Below are 25687 nucleotides of genomic sequence, written 5' to 3'. Positions count from 1 at the left end.
GTGATTGCTATATAAACTACGACTGTAAGGGCTAAGAGGAGGAGAAGAAGCAGGCTGAGGCTTGGGCTGAGGCTTGGGCTGAGGCTTGGGCTGAGGCTGAGGTTCAGGCTCAGGCTTGGGCTTGATCTCGGGCTCTAGAGGGCAGAGTCAGAGGTGAGAGGGGCTCAGGCTCAAGAGAGAGAAGCAGAAGGGGAGTGAAGATTGGATTAAACTACAATTGATATCCACCAGCCTGTCCCTCATTCCTTCCTTTGCCTGCCCATTGCCATTGACCTTCCTGGGGTGAGGGAACCGCGTGAGACTGATTGCGGGCAGTGGGAGAGATAAGAGTGCTACTGGCCTTCCGAAAACACACAGTGTTTGATCATTGTGTGATTGTAATCCAAACATGAAAGCTTGTAACTATTTCATGGTGTTCATTGATTGCCTCGAGCAGGCCCCAGTAACGTCTCCTTCGTCCTAGCCCTGAGATTTTTTAAAAAGTGCCATATGCAAGGCTCTTTCAGGGTTAGGAGAATGAGACCCATCATTGTTACTGGTATTTGGCATATTGGGTACGCCACGGGGAGTTTGCCAGACTCTGCCGTTTGGGCAGGTTACATTCGGTAGCCTGCCAGGTTGTCCAAAGTAGGAATGAGATAATAAGATGTCACAATAAGATGTCTCACGGCCGCAAATGCGGCCGCGTGCTTCTGGGAATTTCATGGTGATTCAATAAAATTAAAAATAAATAAATAAATAAATAAATAAACTTGGCATATAGTAGGGCGTTCGCCTTACACGCGGCCAACATGGCCGACCCGAGTTCGATTCCTCCGCCCCTCTCGGAGAGCCCGGCAAGCTACCGAGAGTATTCGATATGCCAGACACAGTAACAACAAAAGTCTTCAATGGAGACGTTACTGGGCCCGCTCGAGCAAATCGACGATCAACGGGAGGGCCTTTACCTTTACCTTTACCTTTATAGTAGGAACCCAAAGGAAAGATGAACTGTTCTGGAATATTCTGCAGCCATTAGGAGCATTGGACTAGTGAGAAAAAAAGGACCAATATAAAAGTCCTGGTGGAGGGGCTGGAGAGATAGTACAGTGGATAGAGCGTTTGCCTTGCACGTGGCTGACCTGGGTTCAATCCCCGGCATTCCAAATGGTCCCCCAAGCACTGCCAGGAGTAATTCCTGAGTGCAGAACCAGGAGTAACCCCTGAGAATTAGTTGGTGTGCCCCTTCCCCCTTCCCCCCCAAAAAAAGTCCTGGTGAAAAGGGAAAAGGTAGCTGTATCTAGAGCAGTACCATTGTGTGCATGGGTATAAGAAGGTTACACGATTTGTACGGCCACAACATCCTTACATAAATCTTACCAAACAGATGAGGCCGCTAGGACACTACTATTATGTAGATGAATAATGGAGGTTTACACAACTTGTAGGACCTCAAGTAAACTAATACCCATTCAGCATCTGAGAACCATCTTGTGTGGTGGAAGGGGAGTGGCCATTGAGAAGGGAAATGGCCATGAATACATAAAATGGGAGCGGGGGTGGACAGCAGACCCATGAAAATGTGCCATGAGCCTCACAGCACAACTGACTCTACTGCTGGGAAGTGCAGTTAAATATACAAGAGGCAAGGCGAATCGGTACGCGATCGCCAAAGACCCCCACTTCCTTTCTCCAAACAAGGCTGGAGTATCTCCTGATGCCACATTTCCTGGACTTGCTCAAGCAGGGAAACTTTTTTCCTCCAGTTTTCTGGGTAATTTAACACACTGGGGAATAAGGCTAGAGAGAGGCACGGGCTCTCCCGGAGAGCCATTCTGCAAAACTGCAGTTGGCTCTAGACATGTGATTTCATCTATGAAATGAGGCCAAAGTAGGACATCGGCAGAGGGGAAAAAAGTGATTTTATTAGACTGCTCCTATCCACTGCCAGCGGAGGGGCTGCTGTGTCTTTCTGTCCATTCACGCAAGGTACGATCCACTTACGGTGGCTCTTGTCACGCCCCTTCTGGGCACACACCAGCCACTTGCCAGAGGAGCCTCCACTTTTCCTGCCTGCAAACAATGGGGCAGCAGGCACGCACACTTGCACTTAGGGGTCCCTGCCGAGAACATGCTTAGATGCGAGGAAACAGAAAGTGGGGGGGGCCTGTTCTTCGATCCATGGCGTTGGGCAAACTGGACGGCCACACGTAAAGGAACGGAACTGTATCACTGACTATCATCCACACTACATCACTGCCCACCATCCACGGAAACGAACACACAACCGGTTCCATGCTCACAAGATCTGGAACCATGAAGTGCACAGGAGGAAAGACAGGAATCTATTCCCTGACATCAGCCTTTGAGAAGTTTTGGGAACCTTAGTCTTGACGGCAAGGAAACCAAAGTAAAAATAAACAAATGGGACAAAGTCAAACTAAAAAAATCTTCTGCACTGGTAAACTATCACCAAAATGAAAATCTGCCCCACAGAAGGAGAGACTTGTGTTTGTTTTTGTTTGGGGGCCACACCCAGTGGTGCTCAAGGGCTTACACTTGACTCTGTACTCAGGGACCACACGGGGTGCCAGAGATCAAACCCAGGCCAGCTGCTGCCTGCAAAGCAAATGACCTACTTGCTGTACTGTCAGTCCGGCCCTAACTGGGAGAGTTTTGCAAATCCAATACTCAAACACACAAAACATTTCAAGGCCTCATAAAATCCAATGACAATGACAAAGTTATTTTAAACATGGATCAGAGAATCCAGATACTCCTCCAAAGAAGACATGCTCACGAGTCCAACAAGCACATGACAAGAAGGTGACTGGGGCTTAGTGATGGTACAGTTACACCAAGTGGGGCTGGGAGGGGGTTGGTGGAGGTTCATGTCTAGCAGTATAGGACCACTAGAGGGTGGGGGCAGCTGTGCAGTACTGGGGATCAAACTTGGGGTCTAAGATCCGCCAGGCATATAGAACTACTTGAAGTACTTGAAGTACTTGTACTACTCCCTTGAACTCCTTCCCGGTCCTGTAAAATGATTTTTATTATAAGCTAGTTCAGACATGCAGAAAATTATGTCCTGATATATATATATATATATATATATATATATATATATATATCCTTGCACCTACTCTGCAGCACTGTAGCTTAATAATTGTCCCCGCCCCCAAAGTGTGATAGTACGAATCACTCACTTTCTGCTTCTGTAGTACTCATGGTGCGGGGGTGTTGGGGGCAAGGTAGAGGATGGGGTGCAATGAGGTGTCAATCACCTCTTGGCTTCCCAGATGCCCCCTGCAGCATGCCTTGCTCACATGTGCCCCCTAGTGTTTGAGGAATTGAATCTCTTCCTCGAGAGACCTCCAGGAGACCTTTTGGAAAGGGAAAGTGGCAAAGAGCCATAAGATCCACCCATCCAGAGGGAGCCATCGTCAGGGAGACCAGCATATGACGTTATGCCCTTTCGTGGCGTAAAGAAGAACATGAGCAAGTTGTGGCATCCCTAGCTAATGTTTCTAATTTGGGGGGTCAGCTATAGCACCCCAGCTTCTCTGGGCCCTGCTACAAAGACTACAGCAACAACAAAATACGCTTAGCCCATAACAGGAATGCCCATTGGTGCTCACAGTGGACTGAATTGGACCCAGTCCATCCCCTCATCACATCCCACATACTCTATCTTGTGTCCTGACTGTCCTACCTGTGGCAAATGCAGCCAAGGACTGTACATCCTGCCGGGAATCAGAGGGTCCTAGGCAGCAGCTTACCAGAATTCTGCATTTGTGGGAAAAATCTGTCTCTACCAGAGTAAAGATGTGGCAAGCTGCCTGGCCAGGGAGGATAAGGCACTGCTTTGTCCAGGCTGGTCCACTTTATATCTGTCATACAGCGAAGGCCACTTAATTATTCTTGCACTCGCCTTGAACTCCCTTAAAAGAGAGTAAGTTGGGGCTGGAGCAATAGCACAGCGGGTAGGGCATTTGCCTTGCACATGGCCGACTGGGTTCGATTCCCAGCATCCCATGTGGTCCCCTGAGCACCTCCAGGACTAATTCCTGAGTGCAGAGCTAGGAGTAACCCCTGTGTATCGCTGGGTGTGACCCAAAAAGCCAGAGAGAGAGAGAGAGAGAGAGAGAGAGAGAGAGAGCATATATGGTTATATGGTGACCCTAGTACCCCTCCCACCAAACTTTTCGCCAGCTCAGTGCAGATGGAATTCCTTTCCTCCCCCCACCCCCCGCCCCCATTTGTGTGGTACCTGTTCCATGAAGTCAGACTCGTTGCTTTGTTCTAGGAGCTGCACTGGATGCCACCAACTAATCTCCACCGTGGCCTGCTTTCTCAAAGCAACACAGAATGAATCCAAATCCACCCAGATGACCATCACAAACAATGCCAACAAACCACGCCAACGCTGCTTTCCCTTGAGGGAAAAGTCAACCATCAAAAACCCATAGGAATTGCCATGTATTTGGTCTGTTTGTTTTGTGGCAAGCACGCTCAGTTTTGCTCAGAGATTACTTTGGGCTCTGCCCTCAAGGATCACTCCTCTTGGACTCAGGGGACCTCGTGGAGTTCCAGGGATCGGACCCAAGACTACCTCTTGGAAGGCAAGTGCCTACCCACCCCTTATCTCTCCACCCCCAGGAATGGACATTTAAATCTCCCAGTGAAAATGTTCAGCACTTAAAGTTCAGGACTGTGTTTGCTGAGCTTTAAGTCAAAACCGCTTAATTTCAACACAACCACAAAAGTCCCGGGCAGCTTTTTTATTATACGTAGGGACTCTTTCTCTCATCATGTCATCTGGTTCCACTCCAAAAAAGAAAATATAATGCAACATTAGAATACTGTGTAGTTATAACTATATTTTCAGCTCAGTAATTTTGGCCCAATTTTCAGCAGCAGCATTTCATTAGAATCAAACATTTCCTAGATGCTTTAAAAACACAATGAAAATCTTGCACTTTGGGAGAGTGTGTGAATACAGCATTAACTTCTTATTTTCAAAGAAAAATGAGACTTAACGTAAAAAAAAAAATTAAAGCAATGTCCCCAAAGGTTCTTAAAAAAAATTAAAAAAGAAAACTCAACCTGCTGTACACATTAAATAATTCAAATCAATGATCCTTTTAAGCCCTTAGCAATGCATGAACCAATGGGGGGAAACAATCTAATACTGCATGCATTTAGGGGATTGCATTAAAAAGGTTTCGTCTGCCTCTGCTTTTATGAATGCAAATGTATGCAGGGAAGACAGACTGGGGTCTGCAAGATTTTGCAATGATCAAGACCTGTAATTTCTAAAAGTAGGACAGATGTTCAGACCCCTTGCATTAAGACACTCCTATCGAAGATGACTTCAAATAAGTAATCCAATTCCATGTCCTCCTGAAACAGGATACATGCTCACAAATTAGAACAAGTTGCAGCTAATCTTTTTTTCTTTCTTAGGTTCTTAAAGATAAGAGGCAACTTAGGAGAGTGGAATAAATATTTCTAACATGGATCAGCGGGTTACTTATCTCCCTGGCCCGAAAAACCAGAAATGGGAGGGTGGGGAGTTTCCCTCTTGAAGGACCAATGATACCATACTGGTTGATGTCATGACTGCTCCACCCCTGGCTCTCTGTATGCTTTCCTACCCAGAGGATTGGGTTAGGTCAGAGCACACGGTCAACACATGATGAGTGGACAGCACCCCACTTCACTCACCATCTCAACTTACTGAGTCCTCAGTTCCTTCCCGTACTTGGGTTGGGCTCCCATAATTTATCTAAAGATACCAGTGCCAAGCACAGAATGAAAACTGTATTGCTTTCAATGAACCCAAAGCTGAGGGGCTGGACCAAGGATTCTTAATGCTTTTCAGACTATGAATCCCTCCACCCCCCCTTTTTAAAAAAAATTTTTATTAGTGAGACACCATGAAGTACAGTTGTAGACTTACAGATTTTTATGCTTGGGTTTCAATTATACAATGATCAAATACCCATCCCTCCACCAGTGTCCATTTCCCACCACCTCGGATTCCAGTATCCCTCCCACCCCCCATATCCCCCATCCCACCCTGCATTCCACCAGGGCATTCCTTTTGTTCTCTCTCCTTTTGGGTGCTATGAGAACCCCTCCCTTTTAATCTTGTTTGCTTCCAGTGCCCCCACCCTACAGCTTGGGCCCACCAGTCTGTTGCTGTAGCCCCCCCCCCCCCACTTATGCATTTTTCACCTATATACCCTTGATTAAACTGATAAGAACAGATACTACACTTGATCTTAGCCAAAAGGCCGAGAAGCTGGAGCGATAGCACAGCGGGTAGGGCATTCGCCTTACAAGCGGCCAACATGGCCGACCCGAGTTCGATTCCTCCACCCCTCTCGGAGAGCCCGGCAAGCTACCGAGAGTATTCGATATGCCAGACACAGTAACAACAAAGTCTCCAATGGAGACGTTACTGGGCCCGCTCGAGCAAATCGACGATCAACGGGAGGGCCTTTACCTTTACCTTTTATACCCTTGATGGATACCGTAGGCCCACCAGGGAGAAAAGCTGGGTTAGAGGGGGGAGTAAATGATAAAACTGGATGCCATAGTTAGAGCAGTAAACCAAGAAGAGGCAGGCCTAATTCTGGCCAGACCACCAACAAAGGACAGCCTGGGGCTAGGAGATGACTCAGGGTTTCCTGGGCGGCCTTGCACACATGGGGTGGTGCGTGTGACTTCCATGTGGCTTGCATGTGCTGAACTTGGTCCCCAGGGCTCTGCCGGTGCCGCCATGCAGCTCCACTGTCTGAGGCCCCCCATGACCTAGCTGTGCAACCTGTGTGTGTGTGTGCATGTGTGTGTGTGCGCACGTGTGCGCACACTACCTTTAGAGCTAAAGCAAGCAACTACCATAGCAGGGAGGAACAATAAAACATAAATCAGTGAAAAGAAATGGTAGGGATCTTCCAAATGAAGCCTTCACTCTTCTGAACTTCAAGATGTGAAAAGGTGCTGGGTGGACAATGGTGGAACACCACCTTCAGGGCAGACAACGGCGCAGAGGGCCCGGGAGAGAGCAGGCTCAGGACTGCGGGCACAGTAGCACATCCTTGGTGGCGAATGTCTACAACAGGCCCCAGGGTGTAGCAGATACTCTGGATACAGTGGGAACGAACAAGGCTGGTGCTTACTGGATCTTACTCCGCAGCTTCAGTGAAATGACACAATAGCCTTGCTGATACAAGGCGCAAGAACGGGGCCATCAGGCCGAGGCTGCAGGTGAAGAAGCCTTATTCTAGAGCCTGACAGAGCCCAGGTAAGAGACTAGACCATAGACCAAACATGATTGCCACTCAATGCCTCTTTTGCAAACCACAACACCCCAAAGGAGAGAGAGAACAAAAGGGAGCACCAAATAAAGGGTGTTGGGAGGATCCTCCCAGGATGGGAGAAGCATGCCGAAAGTAGACTATAGACCAAACATGATTGCCACTCATTGTCTCTTCTGCAAACCACGACCCCCAAAAGGAGAGAGAGAACAAAAGGGAATGACCTGCCACAGAGGCAGGGTGGGATGGTGGGGATGGGGGTGTGAGGGATACTGGGGCCCGTGGTGGTGGAAAATGGGCGCTAGTGGAGGGCTGGGTACTTGATCATTGCATAACTGAAATCCAAGCACAAAAATTTGTAAGTCTACAACTGTACCTCATGGTATTTCACTAATAAAAATTAAAAAAAAAAAAAAAGAGACTCAGTGGAACTGAACAAAGTCACCTGGGGTTGGAGAAAGACTGTCTGCAAGATGCACCTGGCCTGACTTTTCCAGCATATAGTTTCAGCTTTGTTTGTGGGCAGCTCAAGTAGCTGGGGCTTCTGGTCACGTTGAGCTGGCACAAGCCCATCCCCTATGTCCTCTGTCAACCTAGATGAGTGGTCAGGGAGAAATTCAAACACGACAGATTCCCGAGCCCTGGGTGTGCAGTCATGCTTCATTGCCCGCGGGAAATTTCAGACGCACTCTTAAGATTTCTCTAAGGGACGTTAGGGGCGACCCAAAGGCTGCATGCCACCAGCTCTCCAAATTTCCTGCCAGGGACCCACCAGCTGGCTAGACTTGTTCTTTTTCTCTGCAACTTCAGCTTCCTAGAGGTTTTTGCTGAGCTTTGAAATCATTCACTTTCCTTTAACAATGATCCCTCCTCTTACTTTTCAAATGCAACCAGCTTCTTTCCCAACAGGATTTGACCTAAGAGGCAGGTGGGCCTTAAGGAAGCAAAGGAGAGCAGGGGATTAGCGGTGCCCAATTCTGCTCTCTGCCCTTTCAGCTCTGGATTTTGAGGGACATCCCAGCAGCACTCAGGGTTTATTCTCGGCTCTGGGTTCAGGGATCACTCTGGGCAGGGCTCGGAAGACCTCCTGGGGTGCTGGGATTAACCCACCCGGCTGGTTGTGTGCAAAGCAAGTGCCCAGCCCTGCTGCACTGCGGCTCCATCACCGTGGCAGACCGACATCCTGAAGCTTCCACAAGAGTCCAACAATCCCAAGACTTTTCTTGGACTTCTAGCTTTTGTTTTAGAAGAGTCCTTCAGCCTGAGTCCAATCCCCACGACTGAAAGCGAGACAGTGGACAGAGCATTTACCCATCCCTAGTCCAGCCTTCCCTATTCACAGTGCTCAGGGCTTAATACCCTTCGGGGTTTTGTTCAAGAAAAGATAATCATAAACTTTGGTTAGGAATGTACTTAAGTAGACACACTGGTTGAGAGAAAACTCTGACTTGACATTATCTGGTTCCTAATTACCAACTTTTTCTCACACTTGGCAGACCTTTTATTTTCTTTCACGACGAATCACGACCATCCTGTTATTTGTCGATTGCCTCGAGCAGGCCCCAGTAACGTCTCCTTCATTCTAGCCCTGAGATTTTTAAGAAAGTGCTATATTCAAGGCTCTTTAGGAGAATGAGACCCATCATTGTTACTGGTATTTGGCATATTGGGTACGCCACGGGGAGTTTGCCAGACTCTGCCCTGTGGGCAGGTTACATTCGGTAGCCTGCCACTTTGCCCAAAGTAGGAATTAAATAATAAGATGTTGCGTGGCAGCAAATGCGGCTGCGCGGTTCCGGGGGCTGGTTTTTAGTCTCTGAGTCTTGGCCATTGATGGGATTACACGGCGCCAGGGGGCCAGTTGGTGGGTGTGACCCTCGCCTACTGGAATTCGGAGGATCTGGGTGGAGGATGCTCGGCCCCAATCCAAGTAGGCTTGGAGATCTCAGCCCCGGGACCCGCTTGCCTTTGTTCCTCTGCCGGTAACTTCAGGTGTGCGGTATCTTCAGGTGTGCGGAGAGTGGTCTCAGCATGGTGGTGGCTGGTCCTGGAGGTCTTCGGCTGCCGGAGCCCTGGTCGGGGCGGGGAGGAAAGCTCAACTCGCTCCCCTCCAAGGGGCCCCGGCGAGGACAGCCAGGCGCGGGGGCAGGAGACTGTACTGTTCTCTTCCCGGAGCTGGTTTTCATAGTCTCTGAGTCTTGGCCGTTGATGGGATTACAGGGCACGAGGGGGCCAATTGGTGGGTGTGACCCCCACCTATTTTCTTTCAATTCCTTTAAATTCCTGCCCTCAATTCCTTTTCTTTTTCCTTTCTTTCCTCCCTTTTCTCTTCTTTCCCCTGGCTTTCTCCACTGCTTTACTTTCTTCCTCACTCTCACCTTTCCTTCCTTATTTTTAAAGCAGTCTCTTCTGGTGGTTCTCTAACCTACACATTTCAGAGTAACTATAAAAAAAAAATAATGACTTCTTCTTAGATAACCATGATCCTGTACTCACAGATGACCAAATTAATAAGAATTTGCTTCTATCACCGAGAGCTTCATTCCCAGGGAGATTTGAAAAAAAAATCACAGATGGAATTTCCACAGCTTCGTTAGGGCAAACTAGACCCTAGGTATCGTCTTATTGGATTTTCAGAAACTTTCCCACAAACCCAGCTTAAATTTCCATCCCATCACTGTCTGCTACACCCCCACCCCCACCCCATGCCTTGTGCCAAATCATTCATCTTCCTTTTACGTGTTTACACAATCGATAGTTGCATATATCTAGTTGATCTTGCCTTAGTCATTGCTAGCTGAGTTCCTCATGTTTGCTTGAGCCTTTCCTTATTAATCCCTGTCACCAGCCCCTTACTCACTTCGGAACTTTGCTTTGAACTCCATCTAGGGGATTTTCTATCCGCTCAGGACCAGATGCGGTTATCTCACCCAAATCCAACTGCCCCCTCCCCCCCTTCTCTGAACGCTCCATCCCAAACCACAGGACCCACTGTCATGTCGTAGCAGAAACCGATGTCTTGCTTTCTGCTTTCATTCCTGGATAGACCTTAGTGCCACAGTATAGGTTTCCGTCTGCCCACTGAACATCTGTGTGTCCGATCACTGCTCTCCAGATGCAATGGACAGAGATGGAATCAGAATCCCAGCTCTGCCACCCTTTCTGAGACTATTGGCAGCTAATCCCAACCCTCCATGTCATGTCAAATCCCCTCACCCCCAAATTATGATAAGAACGGGTTCCTTCTACTTCCAGGGGACTGTTGGGCCAAACAACAGTATGTAAAAAAGAGAGCTTAGTACATAAAGGAGAGGGTTTCATCAATGACCCCACGTATATGTGTTTGTGTGTGCACGTGTGTCTGTTTAGTTGACTTCAGTACATTCAATAGACAAAGGGTGACCAGGTTTGTTCTCTGAAACACTTTCCTATTTTCATCAAGAGTCGACTGCCCCATTTAATCATCTGTGCTGTCAGGAAATTCTTGTCTCGGCTCAAACAATAGCTTATAAAGCATCATTGAAGTGTCTAATTTGAATCCATAAATCATGAGAATCTCAAATGTATCCCTCTCGTACATATCAATGAGGCATATGGTATTTGCTTCTGTTTACTATTTACAAAGTTCTAAGAATCATGATAAACACTCCACCTGATTGACCTCATTTAAACGTTCATAATTTTCTGAAGTCGACAACTGTTAATTTTCCTCAATCTGCAAATGAGGAAACTGGGGTGCAGGAAAGTTAATTAGCTTGCCTAAGGTATTAATAGCTGGAGATAAGCAGTAGAGCTTGAAAAATCAACAACTCCAGAGCCCGTGCTCACAACCACAGGCGTGATTTACAAGGCCTAATTGGGAACCCCTAACTAGAGAGTAAATTCCACACACCAACCACCTGCGGAGAGCCGGGGTTTCTCGAAAAAGCACCCTCTTTGCTCACACGGGAACTCACGGCCATTGGAAGCACATTTGCTGTCAACCAAGCTCATGCTTATACTTTTATAGGAAAATTCAGATTCTTTCTCTCTAAGGACAACTGTTAGATGGCCATGGCTAATCATTCTTTCCCTCTAATTTCTTGGCCCCCAATTACCCAGTAGGTTACTGATACCATCAATTTTTCTGTCCAAACACGCATGAGCTGGGAATACTCTAGTTGGGTTTTGTTTTCATTGCCTCCACCCAGGAGTACTGCGCTAGACTCAATCCTGAGTTTCCTGCCTCCCGTTTCTCTCTTCAGCTCTTGCCACCCACCACTGCTAGACCAAGATCCTTAAAGCAGCGCTGCCCTATGAGCGGGTCTGTCCTCTGAAATGACACTCGGCTCTGCCTTTCCAGGTTCCAAGCAGTGCGAAGCCTCATTTAATGCCTCTCTGCCCTTCTAGCCCTCAAGAACTCCTCACCTGCTCTCCATCACCCCACAGCCTCCCCTCTCCACTGGCTGACTCTACCTAGCACCTAGAGAGTTCTGCAGGGAACCCTCCCTGTCTCCCTCCCCCACGCCCTCCCACCAACCAACACCACACACACACACACACACACACACACACACACACACACACACCCTTGCCCTCTCTCTTATCGTTCAAGGCCCCACTTGCTTACCAGGTCAAGGACTTCCTGTCTCTAGTTCTCAGGAGCCTGACCTGGTTTGCACTAAACATCAAGCACTTGCTGGTAATACCACTCACCCATCCTTTGTGTTTTGTGTTTTGTCTTGTATTCTACTTACCTTGTCATATGTACATTTCTTGAGTTCTCACTTCAAGTCACAGAAGTTCGTGAGGCTGGAACCACGTCCTCGAGACGTCTTTGATATGTCTTGCATAGTTTCCCAGTTCAAGAGCACTGATGAGGGGTCGAAAGGATAGTGCAGTGGACAAGATGCTTGCTTGTACTCAGACAACCAGAGTTAGATTTCCAGCACCCCATATGGTCCCCTGAACATCACTAGGAGTGATCCCTAAGGTGAGAACCAGGAGCAAGTCCTGAGCAACTGCGGGGTAGCCCCCCACCTAGGAGTGATCCAGAGCCAGGAGTAAGCCCTAGGGACCACCAGCCCCCAAACAAAAACCAGATGAGCAAACTAAAGAAGATGCAATGTACAAAGAGATGAAAGGTAAGGATTTTACAGGATTAATGAACAGTTCAGGTTCATGAATTCAGGTTTCTAAAGAACAGTTTCTGGGCAGAATAACTACAGAATAACTATAAATAAATATCCTCATAGGTCTACTGTTTATGAAGAAAAAAGTCTGAGGCCAAGGGCTGGGGACAGAGTCCTGGGCTGGCACATGCTGTGCATGTAGGAGGCCCAGGTTTCACCCCTAGTAACCACCTGGGCCCCCAAACACTACCAGGAGTGACCCCTGAGAACTGAGTCAAGAGCAGACTCTGAGCTCTGCCAGATATGGGTTCAAAATCAAATTGGAACTGAAACGTGAAAAGATCAAAGGGGTATATGCTTAAATCAAAAAAGATAATAGTAGGGAGAATCTTAATAAGTTATATTTTAAGTACAATGGGCAAGAATAGCAAGAGAGTAATTTCTTTAACTTGCCTGCTGGTATCACCAATATGAAATACTCCTAGGCATAAAAAGAATGTAACTCAAATTGAAAATATGTTGGTATTACTGATCCACTTCCATGTAGTGCTTAGCAAACGATATTAAATTATCCTTTGTTAAGAGCTGCCTACACGACTTTAAAAAAAAGTTTTAAGTCTGCTTAAATTTAACATTCATAGTTCAATGCATAAACTTTAGATTTTCTATTTTAAATGTCTTAATATCTCAGAGCGCTTATTGAATCACTTTTTTTTCTACTCATACATCAAGTATAGTAAATTATATGGAAAAAAAAAACACAATTCACCATTAATTGAACATCCTTATGCCCATTCTAAGTCTGATGACAAATTTCAGAGGCATTAAATGTACTAATGACCTAATATAAAGCATTTTTTCTTACATAATGAATCATTTCTGATGATAGGTCAATACAGCAAGCATTAATTCAAATACTTTACAAGAAAAGATCTAGTTAGTAGAAGAAAATGGAAATACAGCCCTTATTCAAATACCATAAATTTGAATTAGTAGATAGCAAATTTGTACTACTTTAATGCTCTTGAGTTTTAAAACTGTAGATAATTTTCTGTGACCAATTCAGATGACTTTTTAGACAATATTTTTCAGAAATATTACTAAAAATACTACAAAGTGCCAAAATGAAGATATGTGTTATAGGTTGAAACATTGTCAGGAATTTCTAATAGATGCTTTGCTTTTAACTAGAACAACTTTATTATACTATGATAGAAATACGTAAGAAAATATATTTAATATTTCGGTTAAAAATTTTTAAACATTTTATTTTATAAATACCAGATTCTCAGAAGAAAACACTTATTTTATGAATGATTACTGAGTGCTACTGAACAACTGAATTAGTCTCAGTTGCCCATGAAAATGAAAAATATTTGGAAGTGTCAATAAATTTCATGCATACTCAAAAATCTATCCAACCATAAAAAATTAAATCTTATAAACTTCATTAGCAAAAATGAAAATAAAACAGACTACAGATCAAGAAAATAATCCTGCCAAGCATTCACTACACAAATAACTCAGAAATGTTAAAGAAACCATTGTGACATTTATTCATATAAACGAACACAGTATACAAAAAAAGCCACACAAAAGCAAATTACAGCAATGTTGAACTCTCAGAATTATTAATTAGCCACAACATATAAAACCCCGACAAAAAGTTGTAAACTTTTACTGAAACGATATATTCAGGGTTGACACTGTAGAATGTCACAACTCTTTGGGAAAGCAACAAGGCAAAGATAAACAGCTTAGGAATCTCCAAGTTACTTCTATCATTCCACTCAATAATCCCACTTCCTGAATTTATCCCAACAAAACTACAGATAATAAGCAATCAACAACAGGAAAATGGCTTAAATAAATAATATACAAGGTAACAATCAAATTAAATTGAAAATAAATATTCAACAATAGGAAACCAGTTTAGTTGTGAACTAATAGTAAAATTATCACCAACAAACAAGGGGCCCAGGGATGTGAAGAAGCAGCAGAAGTGCATGCCCTGCATGCATGAAACTGGGGTTTGATCCCTGGCACCACCAAAAAAAAAAAAAAATCATAATTAAATAACATTTAAAAATGACCAGCAAAATTATATACAATTGGAAATAGATAACAATAACATGGTACTATAAAAACTGAAGTTCTGGGGGCAGAGCAATAGTACAGTGGGTAAGGCTATTGCGGGGGGTTCAATTCCGGGCATCTCAAAAGATTCCTGAGCACTGCCAGGAGTGCAGAGCCAGGAGTCACCCCTGAGCATCACTGGGTGTGGCCCCAAACCAAAATTTTTTAAAAACTGAAGTTCTAAAAACCACTGCGTCGGGATTAGGGGGTCATATTTCCATCTGGCAATACTTCCTTCAGTGTGTTCAATATGAACGAAGGTGACCATTTTCCAAAGTCTTGTCTTTGCAAACAATCTCTACTTTTTCCTTCGTTAGTAAATTCTCTGCCAACTTTTAAGTTGCGAAACAGAGCACAAATGCCCCGATGTTTTGAAAAACTAAACATTCCTCTCTTCGAGCTTCACTGGCAGCGCAGGGAGACGTACTGTAACCTGTGCCACCGTGGTTGAGACGCAACGCAGGAGACTAGAAAGGAAAAAGTGAAATTGCAAACTTTCAATTGAGTTTATGCGTTTGGCATTTTACAGACTGTATCGCTACGTCCAATGATTTTCCTCATCATTTTTGACAGATTAACAATTAGTTCCAATAGTCCCGTGCGCTAACATGCTAAAAATGCTCTTTTAAAATCCATCTTTTTATATTAAGTTTAATTACATTAATCATAAATAAAACCATTTTAAAGTTGCATATTTAACATATTTTTAAAACCTAAAGGCCACCACCTTTAAAAGATAAAATGCTCTAAAAATCCCCAAAATTTATGTTTTATGAACTATTTACTGATTCTTTTGAAACTTAAAAAGAAAAAGTGGCGTGGGATTTGAATATTTCTAGAGACTGCAAAATAGATTGCTTTCCCAAAATAAAAATATGCAGCATTCATTACATATGAGATTTACTACTGTGGAAGTGACTACATTTCAAAATGAAGGTAAAGAGGGACAGAGCACTTTCAGTGGCTGTCTAAATGAAAATCTCTGAGACGAACATGTTAGAATTTTTAGTGCAAGAGAGTAACTGGGTAGACGGAGCAGCTCACTCATCATCTATAAGCATCACTTGAAAGAGCAAACTGAAAAAACTGTCCCGGGCAGAAAAGCCCTCTCAAAAAGTATCTAAATATGAGGGAAAAGAGAAAAGAAACTGTTGACTGAAGACAACTTCTTCAGTTCAATTAAAAAAATCACATTACTTTAGTAACTTATTATAGGACAGTCAGTTGTGTTGCTAAAATCACTAGGAAAAGATCTCATAGCTGCCAAAATATACACCACAGAAGTATCTTCTGCACTCACAGCAGAATAGAGGTGTAGCTAGTGAAACAGTTCATTTATCTCTATCACATTCACGGTAGCAGCAATGATTTGATTCATTTTACAAATATTTATTATAAAAGTTTCTTTGTTTCCCAGATCTAAACAAACCCAGGGAAGTGCAGACTCATCAAAGAAATCACTGATAACCATAAATGCTCCAAAACATATGAGTTCAATAATGGCCTTTTCAAACAAAGGATTTCAATACAATAAAGCCACCAAGCAGCTCAAATAAGATCAAAACACACTGATTTACATTCATGTCACTTTTATGACACCAAAGAAACAAGTAGTTCATATTTCTTTTCTTTTTTCATTGATTAAAAATGTGCTCAACTCTTTCACAGGAAAAGACTTCGCAGAGAGATTAAAATCAGAAAGTTGACTTTCCTGAATCTAACCTCACAGCATGATTACAATCAAAAGGGAAAATTCATTGTACAGCAAAACACTGAACAACTCCAAGGCGATTCATAATGCACCGCAGGCACACTGTACAATATAGAAACTGTAAACAATGCGCATTTTTTTCTTCATGCAAAAAAAAAAAAAGTTTGTCTTTTGCACAGTTTGTCATTTTGCACACAGGATCCAAGTGTCAACGGCACTCATGGTGGGATCCCAAGCCAGTCTTAAGATGTCTTAATTACATCCTCCTCTCCCTTGGTCTCATTTAGAGTCATATATTCACAGCTCAAAACTTGCTCACTGGACTCTTCTGGTTTGGATTTTTTAAGTGCCAACTCTGCTGGCAGAAGAGCAGAGCAATGCTCGAGAGATTGTGCAATGTCATCAATGGTCCATTTGTCCTCGGGAAGGGCGTGCTCCTCTAGGGTAAATGGCCCCTGTTTGGTTCGGATCAGCTCTAGCACGCTGGCACAGGAAGAGAGCTCTACGGCGACAGAGGGTGAAAAGAAAGATCCACAACATACATGAGTCAGCGTTTCACAGCCCATCATTTCTCAAATGACAGAAGAATTCAATTTGCACCTCTCGAAACCATCCCCAACGTAAAGACGTTCATAATTCAAGAACCAGGAGGCTTGAGATTAAGAGATGATTAAGTATCACAATAATATCAAAAGCCCACCTCCTACAGACTTAAAGTCTGCAAGAATTTGCAGACGCTTACTTAACCCAGGAAGCATTCCCACGAGGTAACTATTACTTTCACTTCGCAGATGACCTACTCTGACCTATGACAGTCACAACTGCCAGCAAATGACGGGATCAGAACTCCCAATTTCCATGTCTGCTGAACCAAGAAATCTGATGTGCATCAATTGAAAATAACTTTTCAAAGGACAAACCTTCATTCTTATTCTTCTAAAAGTACTGTGCTTGGAAAAACTTTGGCGCTTACATTCATAATTCTCTTCTTCATTCTCTGTTCCTCCCTTTCTCTTCCAGTACAAGCATTTCACTGCATCTGCTGATGTGGATAGCTATGAACCCACAAGCTATCAAGAGCTGAAGGCAGCAAGAGTATAATTCCTAAAATCAGTCCTCAAGAGATACAAAACCCAGAAAGTTCTTCTCATCAAAAAGGACTATTACTCTCCAAATGGTAATTCGGGACTCGTCTTTATACTTACCTTTGCCAATGTCACTGACCAAGCTTCTGATATAAAAACCTCCTCCGCATTCAACATCTGGAATGTTAACAGTGACATGGTAAATTGCTAACCTCCTATGAAATCCACTTTACATAGAAATGATGCCCCCAAACAAATGTAAAAATGCACTATGCAAACAATTGAGTGATAAAATATTTATGTGCTGAAACATAAATTATTCATCCAGGAGCATATGTGTTTGTGAGATTGAAAAGTCAGAGTGTGGAGAAAGCAAACAGCAAAAACCCATGAACACATTTTAAATTAACTGGCAAGATACAGCATTTTAATACTTCATTCTTGTTCATTTCATAGATCCCAAATCGTTAGTGATAGCAGCTTTGCTATTAGGGGCTGGAGATTTTAAAAAAATCTCTGCAGAACTGCACATCTCGTTCATGTAGCAGTATTTAAATGGTCATCGTATTTGTTTTAGTACCATAAGCTGGAGGTTGTTAAAATACTTTTAAAAAATACAACAAACTAAAAGCCCCTGATGAGTGACGAGAGCTAGACTGGGGTGACAGACCCCACAAGCACAGCATCTGTAAATGTTCTCTTGGAACTATTCCTAAAGGAAATGCAAAATAACTTAAAATTACAATGTCCCCAAACTGAATGCAAATGTAAACATCTCCGCATGGGATGGCATAACTTTATTAGTTAACAGGGTTCTACATTATTGTTTATCTATAAGACATTCCTTTTATTTATTTTTTTTTTGCTTTTTGGGTCACACCTGGCCATGCACAGAGGTTATTCCTGACTCTGCACTCAGGAATTACTCCTGGCGGTGCTCAGGGGACCATATGGGATGATGGGAATCGAACCCGGTTCGGCCATGTGCAAGGCAAATGCCTTACCTACTGTGCTATTGCTCTAGCCCCTAAGACATTCCTTTAAAAAAAAAAAAAGGAAAGGAAAGGAAAAGAGAAAGCACTGCATTTTCCACACAAAAGCACTACCTTCAGCTGTTTTTAGACTTATTATACAACAAGGTCTTTGGGTGGAATTAATAAAAACGCAAGTATTTGAGATTAAAAAAAAATATTTCGGAGGGGAGACCTGGGGATCAAACCCAGCGTTACTAAGGCGGGTCCCTGGGAGACACCCTGTTCAGGAGTTAGAGCTGGTGGTCTCAAGGGACCATGCAGTGCCAGGGATTGGACCCAGGTCCCTGCATGTACTCTAGCCCCTTGAATCATCTCCCTGACCTCTAATTCTTCCTCCCACCCCCCAGAGGCTCAAGGTTGGGGGGAGGAAGGGTAGTCACTGCTGAGATTAAAAAAAAAAAATTGTTGCTAACATTCTTGCACTCTATTTGGTGAACAGACATCTTTGGGATTATTATAATCTTCAATGAATTGTAAATTAAGTATTTACAATTTAAATGAAATGGGAAAATTGAGTTTTTCTTACTTTCCTAGATAATGTCTATGGTGTCAGGCCAGCTGCTGCATTTTCATAGAATCAAGTAAAATATTTTTTATCATCAGTCTCTCTCTCTTTCTTTCTTTCTTTCTTTCTTTCTTTCTTTCTTTCTTTCGTTCAAGCAGAGCAGGAATAGGAATAACTTCTTTATTTTTTCTTTTAACTGTAGAAGCACCTCACCCAACACTCATTTTTTATCAAAGCACCAGGATTTACAATACCACCAGTAATAATTTCAGGCATGCAAGGTCCCCACTCCACACCCACCATCTGCGTGAGTGTCCCCCCACTAACCTCAAGATCCCTTCCCATCCCACCCCTCACCTTCCCCACCTCCCTGCAAATTCAGTTCTACTGACTGACTCTCACAAAACCAAGTTTGTTTGTTTTTTTGTTTTTTTGTTTTTTTTTTTTGCTTTTTGGGTCACACCCGGCAGAGTTACTCTTGGCGGTGCTCAGGGGACCATATGGGATGCTGGGAATCAAACCTGGGTTGGCGGCATACAAGACAAACGCCCTACCTGCCGTACTATCGCTCCAGCCTCAAAACCAAGTATTCTCCAAGGAACTTACAGACGTTAAATAACAATTCCAATGGAAAAAAAAAAATAAAGGTTAGAGAAAAAGGAATCATATTCCTAAAAGGAATCCTACTTAGTAAAAACTATGAAACTAAGTATGATCAGCGTCAGGGAGCTAGCTCAAAGGGCATGCCTGCCATGCACCGGGCCCTGGGTTCAACCCGGGTACCACAGCCACAGCTTAGAGGCAACAAAAAAAGGAGAGGTGGGAAAAAAAAATCATTCAAAGGTTAGAATTTCTTGCTCACGGTCACGGTCACGGTCCTCCCGTTGTTCATTGATTTGCTCGAGCGGGCCCAGCAACGTCTCCATCATGAGACTTATTGTTACTGTGTTTGGCATATTGAATACATCACGGGGAGCTTGCCAGGCGCTGCCGTGTGGGCGAGATACTCTCAGTAGCTTGCCGGGCTCTCTGAGAGGGGCGGAGGAATCGAACTGGGGTTGGTTGGCCATGTTGGCTGTGTGCAAGGCAAATGCCCTACCGCTCCTTGATTCATTCGATTTTTTTTTTTTCAGTTCAAGTGCTCAAACTCAGGGTATCACACACGTACAAGGCAAGTGCTCTACCACTGAGCCACATTCTGGCCCCCGAATGCTGCTTTCAAGGACAAATTAATGGCAACTATAAAACTGAATGGCAAGGAGCGAGTTCTAGCAAATAAGGTTGGCACAAGCACATGTAAGATGGCAGAGCATCAACTATAAAAGTCAGAGAGAAGGGAGGGAAGGAACCTGGTAACACGCAGAGGGGAAGTTGACGCTGGTGCTGGAACACAGTAAACCCAGAACTCAGCTAGGAGTAACTTTGTAAATCACAGTGTCTTGATAAAAAAAAAAAGTGAAATTAAAAAAAAAATAGTTTGACAACTCTACAGAGTTCTAAAGGTATATTATTTCCTATTTTAATTACACTAAAGTAAAATAGGGGCTAGAGAGAGAGCACAGCAGGTAAGGCTTGCCTTGCATGTAGCCGACCCGGGTTTGGTACCCAGCACCACCAAAGTTCTGATGCCATCCCATTGCCAGAGTGACCCCTTTGCCCATTCTGTCCACCCCGTGCCCTTTTCCTCCAGTATCCACTGTATTAGAACATTTTCCACATTAACAAAGTATAAGGCAGGAGGTGGGCATCAGAGATTTCTAGAGCATATTCAGAAATTTTCTGGGCTTTAATATTGGTCATGTGACTGTGCAGTTCACTGAGTAGAGAACATTAGATAAGGACCAAGGTAAGAAAAATATTTAAACTTACCCTTCACTCCTGCTCTTAAGCTTTTGGGAATTAAGAAGAAATTCTGTATAATTTGCAACCTTATTTATATCATTGCTCTTTCTTTTTAAAAAAAAGCTGAACTTGTTAAAATTATTTGCTTATAACCTTGAAATAAATGGAGATATTAAGTCATTTTCTTTGGTTCTCTTTACAATGTATTGAATAGTATTTGTAGTTCCAGAAAATAAAGAGTTGATAGTTTTGCTGATTAGTATGGTTTTTGTTAATTTTATCTGGTTAGTGAATTAGCAAATGTTTGTTATTGGTTGGAGCGATAGCACAGCGGGTAGGGTGTTTGCCTTGCACGCAGCCAACATGGCCAACCCGAGTTTGATTCCTCCACCCCTCTCGGAGAGCCCGGCAAGCTACCAGGAGTATCTCGCCCGCACGGCAGAGCCTGGCAAGCTCCCCGCGAAGACGTATTCGATATGCCAAACACAGTAACAACAAAGTCTCCAATGGAGACGTTACTGGGCCCGCTCGAGCAAATCGATGAACAATGGGAGGGTCTTTTTTACTTTTATCAACAAATCTTAATTTTTCTTGAATTGAATTTAAAACATTTTCCCAGCATGCGAGGGATTCATTCCAATGACACAAAAGTTGGCAAAGTCGGGCGGGGTGGGGGGCGGGGGGCAGCGCTCCGACATAAACACACTTCCCCAACCCTGCCTCTTACCTAACGTGAACAGCGGCGGCTGGAATTTCTGCAGGGATAGGCTGTAGACCGTGACGGGCCGGGCGGGCTTGGCTTCCACCACCTCCCCTCTCTTCATCAGCGTCGAGAGCCTCTGTCCGTCTTTCTTCAGTGCCGAATAGCTTGCAAGGTGAGAGAGGGAGAGAGCTGAGGAGAAACTGAGAGGACTCAAAGAGCGACTCCAGATTCTGGCACGGACAGAAAGGCTCACTGGGCAGCCCTTCAAGTGGAAAATTCTTCTCGAAAGCAAACGAGCAGTTTTTTTTTTTCCTTCTATTTTATCCCCAAACGGTGTCAGGCCCAGAGCTCACACAAATGTCCCTGCAGCTCCTCGAGGTGACTCTGGAACCCAGCCAGGAGGCCGGGCCCCTGCAGCCTCACCCCCAAAGGGGTCTGATCTGTGTTTCCTAGAAATAGTTTCCGTTCTAATATTCCTTTTCATACAATGGAGTTTCCAAAAGGTGAATAATGATTGTGACCTACTTAAGAGATCCTACCTAGCTTTGTGTGATAACATTTTATCGCACCACGCAATCCCTAGGACTCTCAAAGTTCTGAAAGGTATTATAATCTTAGGACCTTAATCAATAAAGAAAAAAGAATTCAAATCTAATAATAACCATGATTATTAAAGTGAAACGAAGCAATTACAAAGAATAAACATAAACATGATTAGTTGAACCAAAATGCACCCAAAGAACATTTATTCGGGTGCTGCTAAATTTTTTGAATCTTTACGTTGGAGGTATAAGATAAAGTATCACTGGAAGGGAGTGTGAGGTCCTCAGTCACTGAGGCCATGACAGGCGGCAGAAATCAGCAAAATCAGCTAGGCCTCAGGTTTAGTTCTGGAACTGAAACAGTCTCGGTTTCCCAGCAATGAAACAAATGTGTAACTAGCCAACCTGAACCCACCTGGGAAAGTTCCTGGGCCCAGCAAGTGGGCTCAATCAATCACTATGCCCCAGTCAAAATGCCCCAGAAATTGTCTTTTGTTAACCCTGAAAGAATGAGTAGCTTATGTAACCATGAACTGTTACTAGAAACTACTGTTTAACTATTGCCTGACCACAGTTCCCCTAGACACTTGCCAAAACACCTTTGAAAATTTTTTTCTGAAACAATAAGGCATGTACTGCTTATATGATCAAACTCTATATAAACTGCTTGCTGCCTGAAGTCGGGGTTGCTATCAAGAGATCACTCTGTGGGTGAGATAGTTGACCCCAGTATAGTGGAATAAAACTCCTACTGCTTTTGCATTATCAAGTTAATGTCTCTTCTGTCTGCCTCACTGCTTGGGAACCCAAAATCCCGGGCTTAACACTCACCATAGGTATTGCAATGCTCCGAAAACAAAAACCCAACCACAACAAAAAAAAAAAAAACCCAAGATTACTAAGTATGAAATACTAAATTTTAAAAGAATTATCATTTGACATATCTTACAGCCATTCCAGCCGCTTAAAACAAAAAGGGATTTGCTTGACATGGGAATGTTCATAAAAATGTGATTAAGTGATAAAAGGAATACACTTGCACTACTAACAGGTTACAAAGCTCAATCTGCTTCATCTGCCGCAGAGAATTGAGAAGCCAACATCTGGCTTGGGGCAGGAGGCCCACCTGGAGCCAATGGAACCAGGAGGTCCCTCCAGAACCTCCCAAGCGCCCGTGCCATCACCAGAGTAACTGCAAAGCCTGGTGAAAGGACAGACGTCAGGCTGCGGGGAAACCACCCTCTCCTCTGAAGGCCACAAATGAACTCTGCGTTCCGTCTAAATTCTCCCGTAAGGAAAGGGGTCACCGTTATGCCAGATTTAAAGCCAACCCTGCCACCCAACCAAAGTATGACACCGCCCCACTGTCCCCTGCGAGGGCTGTTAACAGCTCACAGGAAAATGAAGCGAGACAAGACGGTCGCATTCACCAACTGCACTCACAGTGGAGGGACTTGCATGATAGTTCCCGTGAACTTCTGCAGAATGCCTTCGATATCTTCTTGTGTGATTTTATCTGCCAAAAATGATTTTAAGATGTGACACCAAAAACAATCACATAAATCATCGTGCTATTTTCACAGTACCGAAGCTTTGAAAAGTGATTTAAAAAAATTTTTTTCCAACAAAGCAGTGCTGGGGAGGAGGGGGCAGCATTGATCTCAGGACCTCACACATGCTAAGAACGCTCTCTACCATTTGAGTCATTTTCCAGTCTCTCTCTCTCTCTCTCTCTCTCTCTCTCTCTCTCTCTCTCTCTGTCTCTACATATATATCCACTCACATACATATTTGTGTGTGTGTGTGTGTGTGTGTGTGTATAATTATTGGAGTGACAGCACAGCGATAGGGCATTTGCCTTGTGCACAGCCAGCCTGGCCGAGCCAGGTTCGATTCCTCTGCCTCTCTCGGAGAGCCTGGCAAGCTACTGAGAGTATCTCGCCCGCAAGGCAAAGCCTGGCAAGCTACCTTTGTCATATTCGATATGCCAAACACAGTAACAAGTCTCACGATGGAGAGGTTACTGGGGCCGCTCGAGCAAATCGATGAATAGCGGGAGGACAGTGCTACAATTATCATCCAAATCTTACCTTGTGGAGATGCATGAAAATACACTCATGAGAAAGGATAAAAATGTTTAATTGCTCAAAATTAATGAAAAAATTCCCTTCACTTCAATCTTTTTCCCCTAACAAAAAGAATTCATCTTATATATACTTAAGTCCCAAAAGAAATGCTTCATAAGCTATAGAAATGGCTCTGAGGGGACCAGAAACGATGGGATCAGGGGCGAGGCCCTGCACGTGCTGTGCCCAGCTCTGTCCCTGCACACACATGGTCCTGACACTGCCAGGAGTCATTCCTAAGCAGAGCTACGAATAGCCCCTGAGCACTAGCCAGTGGGGCCTAAAAAACATCTATTTTTAAATAAACGGGGGTCAGGAGAGAAGACAGGGGATAAGGCACTTGGTCTTGCATGCAGTAGACCTCAGTTCTATCCTTGGCACCACGTATGATCCCCTGAGCACTGCTAGGAGTGAGCCCTGAGCACAGAGCCAGGAGTAAGCCCTGAGCACCAGCGAGCATGGTTCAAAAATAACAATAACAAAATGAATTGATCAGAAAGTACAAAGATGTGCATAAATTATATCCTAAATTTCTCCAGGCATCAAAGACTACAAAGAATGCAGTAGCAAAGATTTTCGAGTATTAATCACCTTTACGGGCCAGAGCAATAACATAGCAGGTAGGGCGTTTGCCTTGCACACAGCCAACCTGGGTTCGATTTCTCCACCCCTTTCGGAGAGCTCAGAAAGCTACTGAGAGTATTCTGCTGGCACAGCAAAGCCTGGCAAGCTACCCATGATGTATTCGATATGCCAAAAAAAAAAAAACCAGTAACAAGTCTCACAATGGAGACGTTACTGGTGCCTGGGTGATAAAATTGATAAACAACGGGAGGACAGTGCTATAGTGCTACAATCACCTTTACCATTTTACCTGATCGACCTTAAAATTGTTCTATGGTGTGATATAAATTTTATATATTTCCACTCAATTCTGCCTGCAAGTAAAGTTCGATCTATCTCTTTCCTTTCCTTCTCTGCTCTTGGAATTTATCTGTCTTATAAGTGAACACTCAATCAGAATTTGACTTGTGCCCCAAAACAAATCAATTTTTAAAAAAGAGTTAATTACACAGCTAGAATAATTAAGTATGATTACTGAACATTTAAAACAAATGAATTTCAAAAAATATTTTTAAATATATAAATCTGGGGCTGGAATGATAGCACAGCGGGTAGGGCGTTTGCCTTGCACGCGGCCGACCTGGGTTCGATTCCCAGCATCCCATATGGTCCCCCAAGCACGGCCAGGAGTAATTCCCGCGTGCATGAACCAGGAGAAATCCCCGTGCATCGCTGGGTGTGACCCAAAAAAAGCAAAAAAAAAAAAATATATATATAAAGCATCTAAATCAAATCAGTAGTATGACATTTTTTATATAGTACTCTCAAAATGCTGTAATACTAAAGAATGATGCAACCTTAAAGAACAATTTTAGTTAACAACTAAAATGATACCTATTTCACATTCAACAATAAACTATTATTGAATAAACGAAATGACAGAAATCCTCTTTAACTTATTAAGGACACAGTCAATGGGAAGAAAGAACAATGTTTCTTTTTTCACTTTACAGGAGATGAAAAC

At 43.8% G+C, this 25687-nt stretch overlaps 1 protein-coding gene and 1 pseudogene across 2 annotated transcripts in view; both read right to left on the bottom strand.

The window, feature by feature from the left end:
- Window positions 1–6180: 6180 nt before the first annotated feature.
- Window positions 6181–6290, bottom strand: LOC130029987 (uncharacterized; annotated as a pseudogene).
- Window positions 6291–14565: 8275 nt separating this feature from the next.
- The window catches only part of TRUB1 (TruB pseudouridine synthase family member 1), a 50576-nt gene continuing 39454 nt past the window's right edge, over window positions 14566–25687 (bottom strand). The window contains exons 5-8 of one of the 2 annotated variants that reach the window (XM_056120597.1): window positions 23417–23489; window positions 21456–21595; window positions 17468–17524; window positions 14566–16764 (exon numbers count right to left, since the gene is read on the bottom strand). In XM_056120597.1, the coding sequence (XP_055976572.1) occupies window positions 16505–16764; window positions 17468–17524; window positions 21456–21595; window positions 23417–23489 (530 nt within the window). In that variant the 3' untranslated portion in view covers window positions 14566–16504. Of the gene's footprint in view, window positions 16765–17467; window positions 17525–17932; window positions 18060–21455; window positions 21596–23416; window positions 23490–25687 lie in introns of those variants that run through there. The other variant, XM_056120598.1, reaches the window with a different exon arrangement.

Source organism: Sorex fumeus, unplaced genomic scaffold (assembly GCF_029834395.1).
Source record: "Sorex fumeus unplaced genomic scaffold, SorFum_2.1 ptg000043l, whole genome shotgun sequence".
In the NCBI taxonomy this organism is placed as follows: Eukaryota; Metazoa; Chordata; class Mammalia; order Eulipotyphla; family Soricidae; genus Sorex; species Sorex fumeus.
Note: the sequence above shows the minus strand (reverse complement) of the source record. Positions and strands in the feature narration are given on the sequence as shown.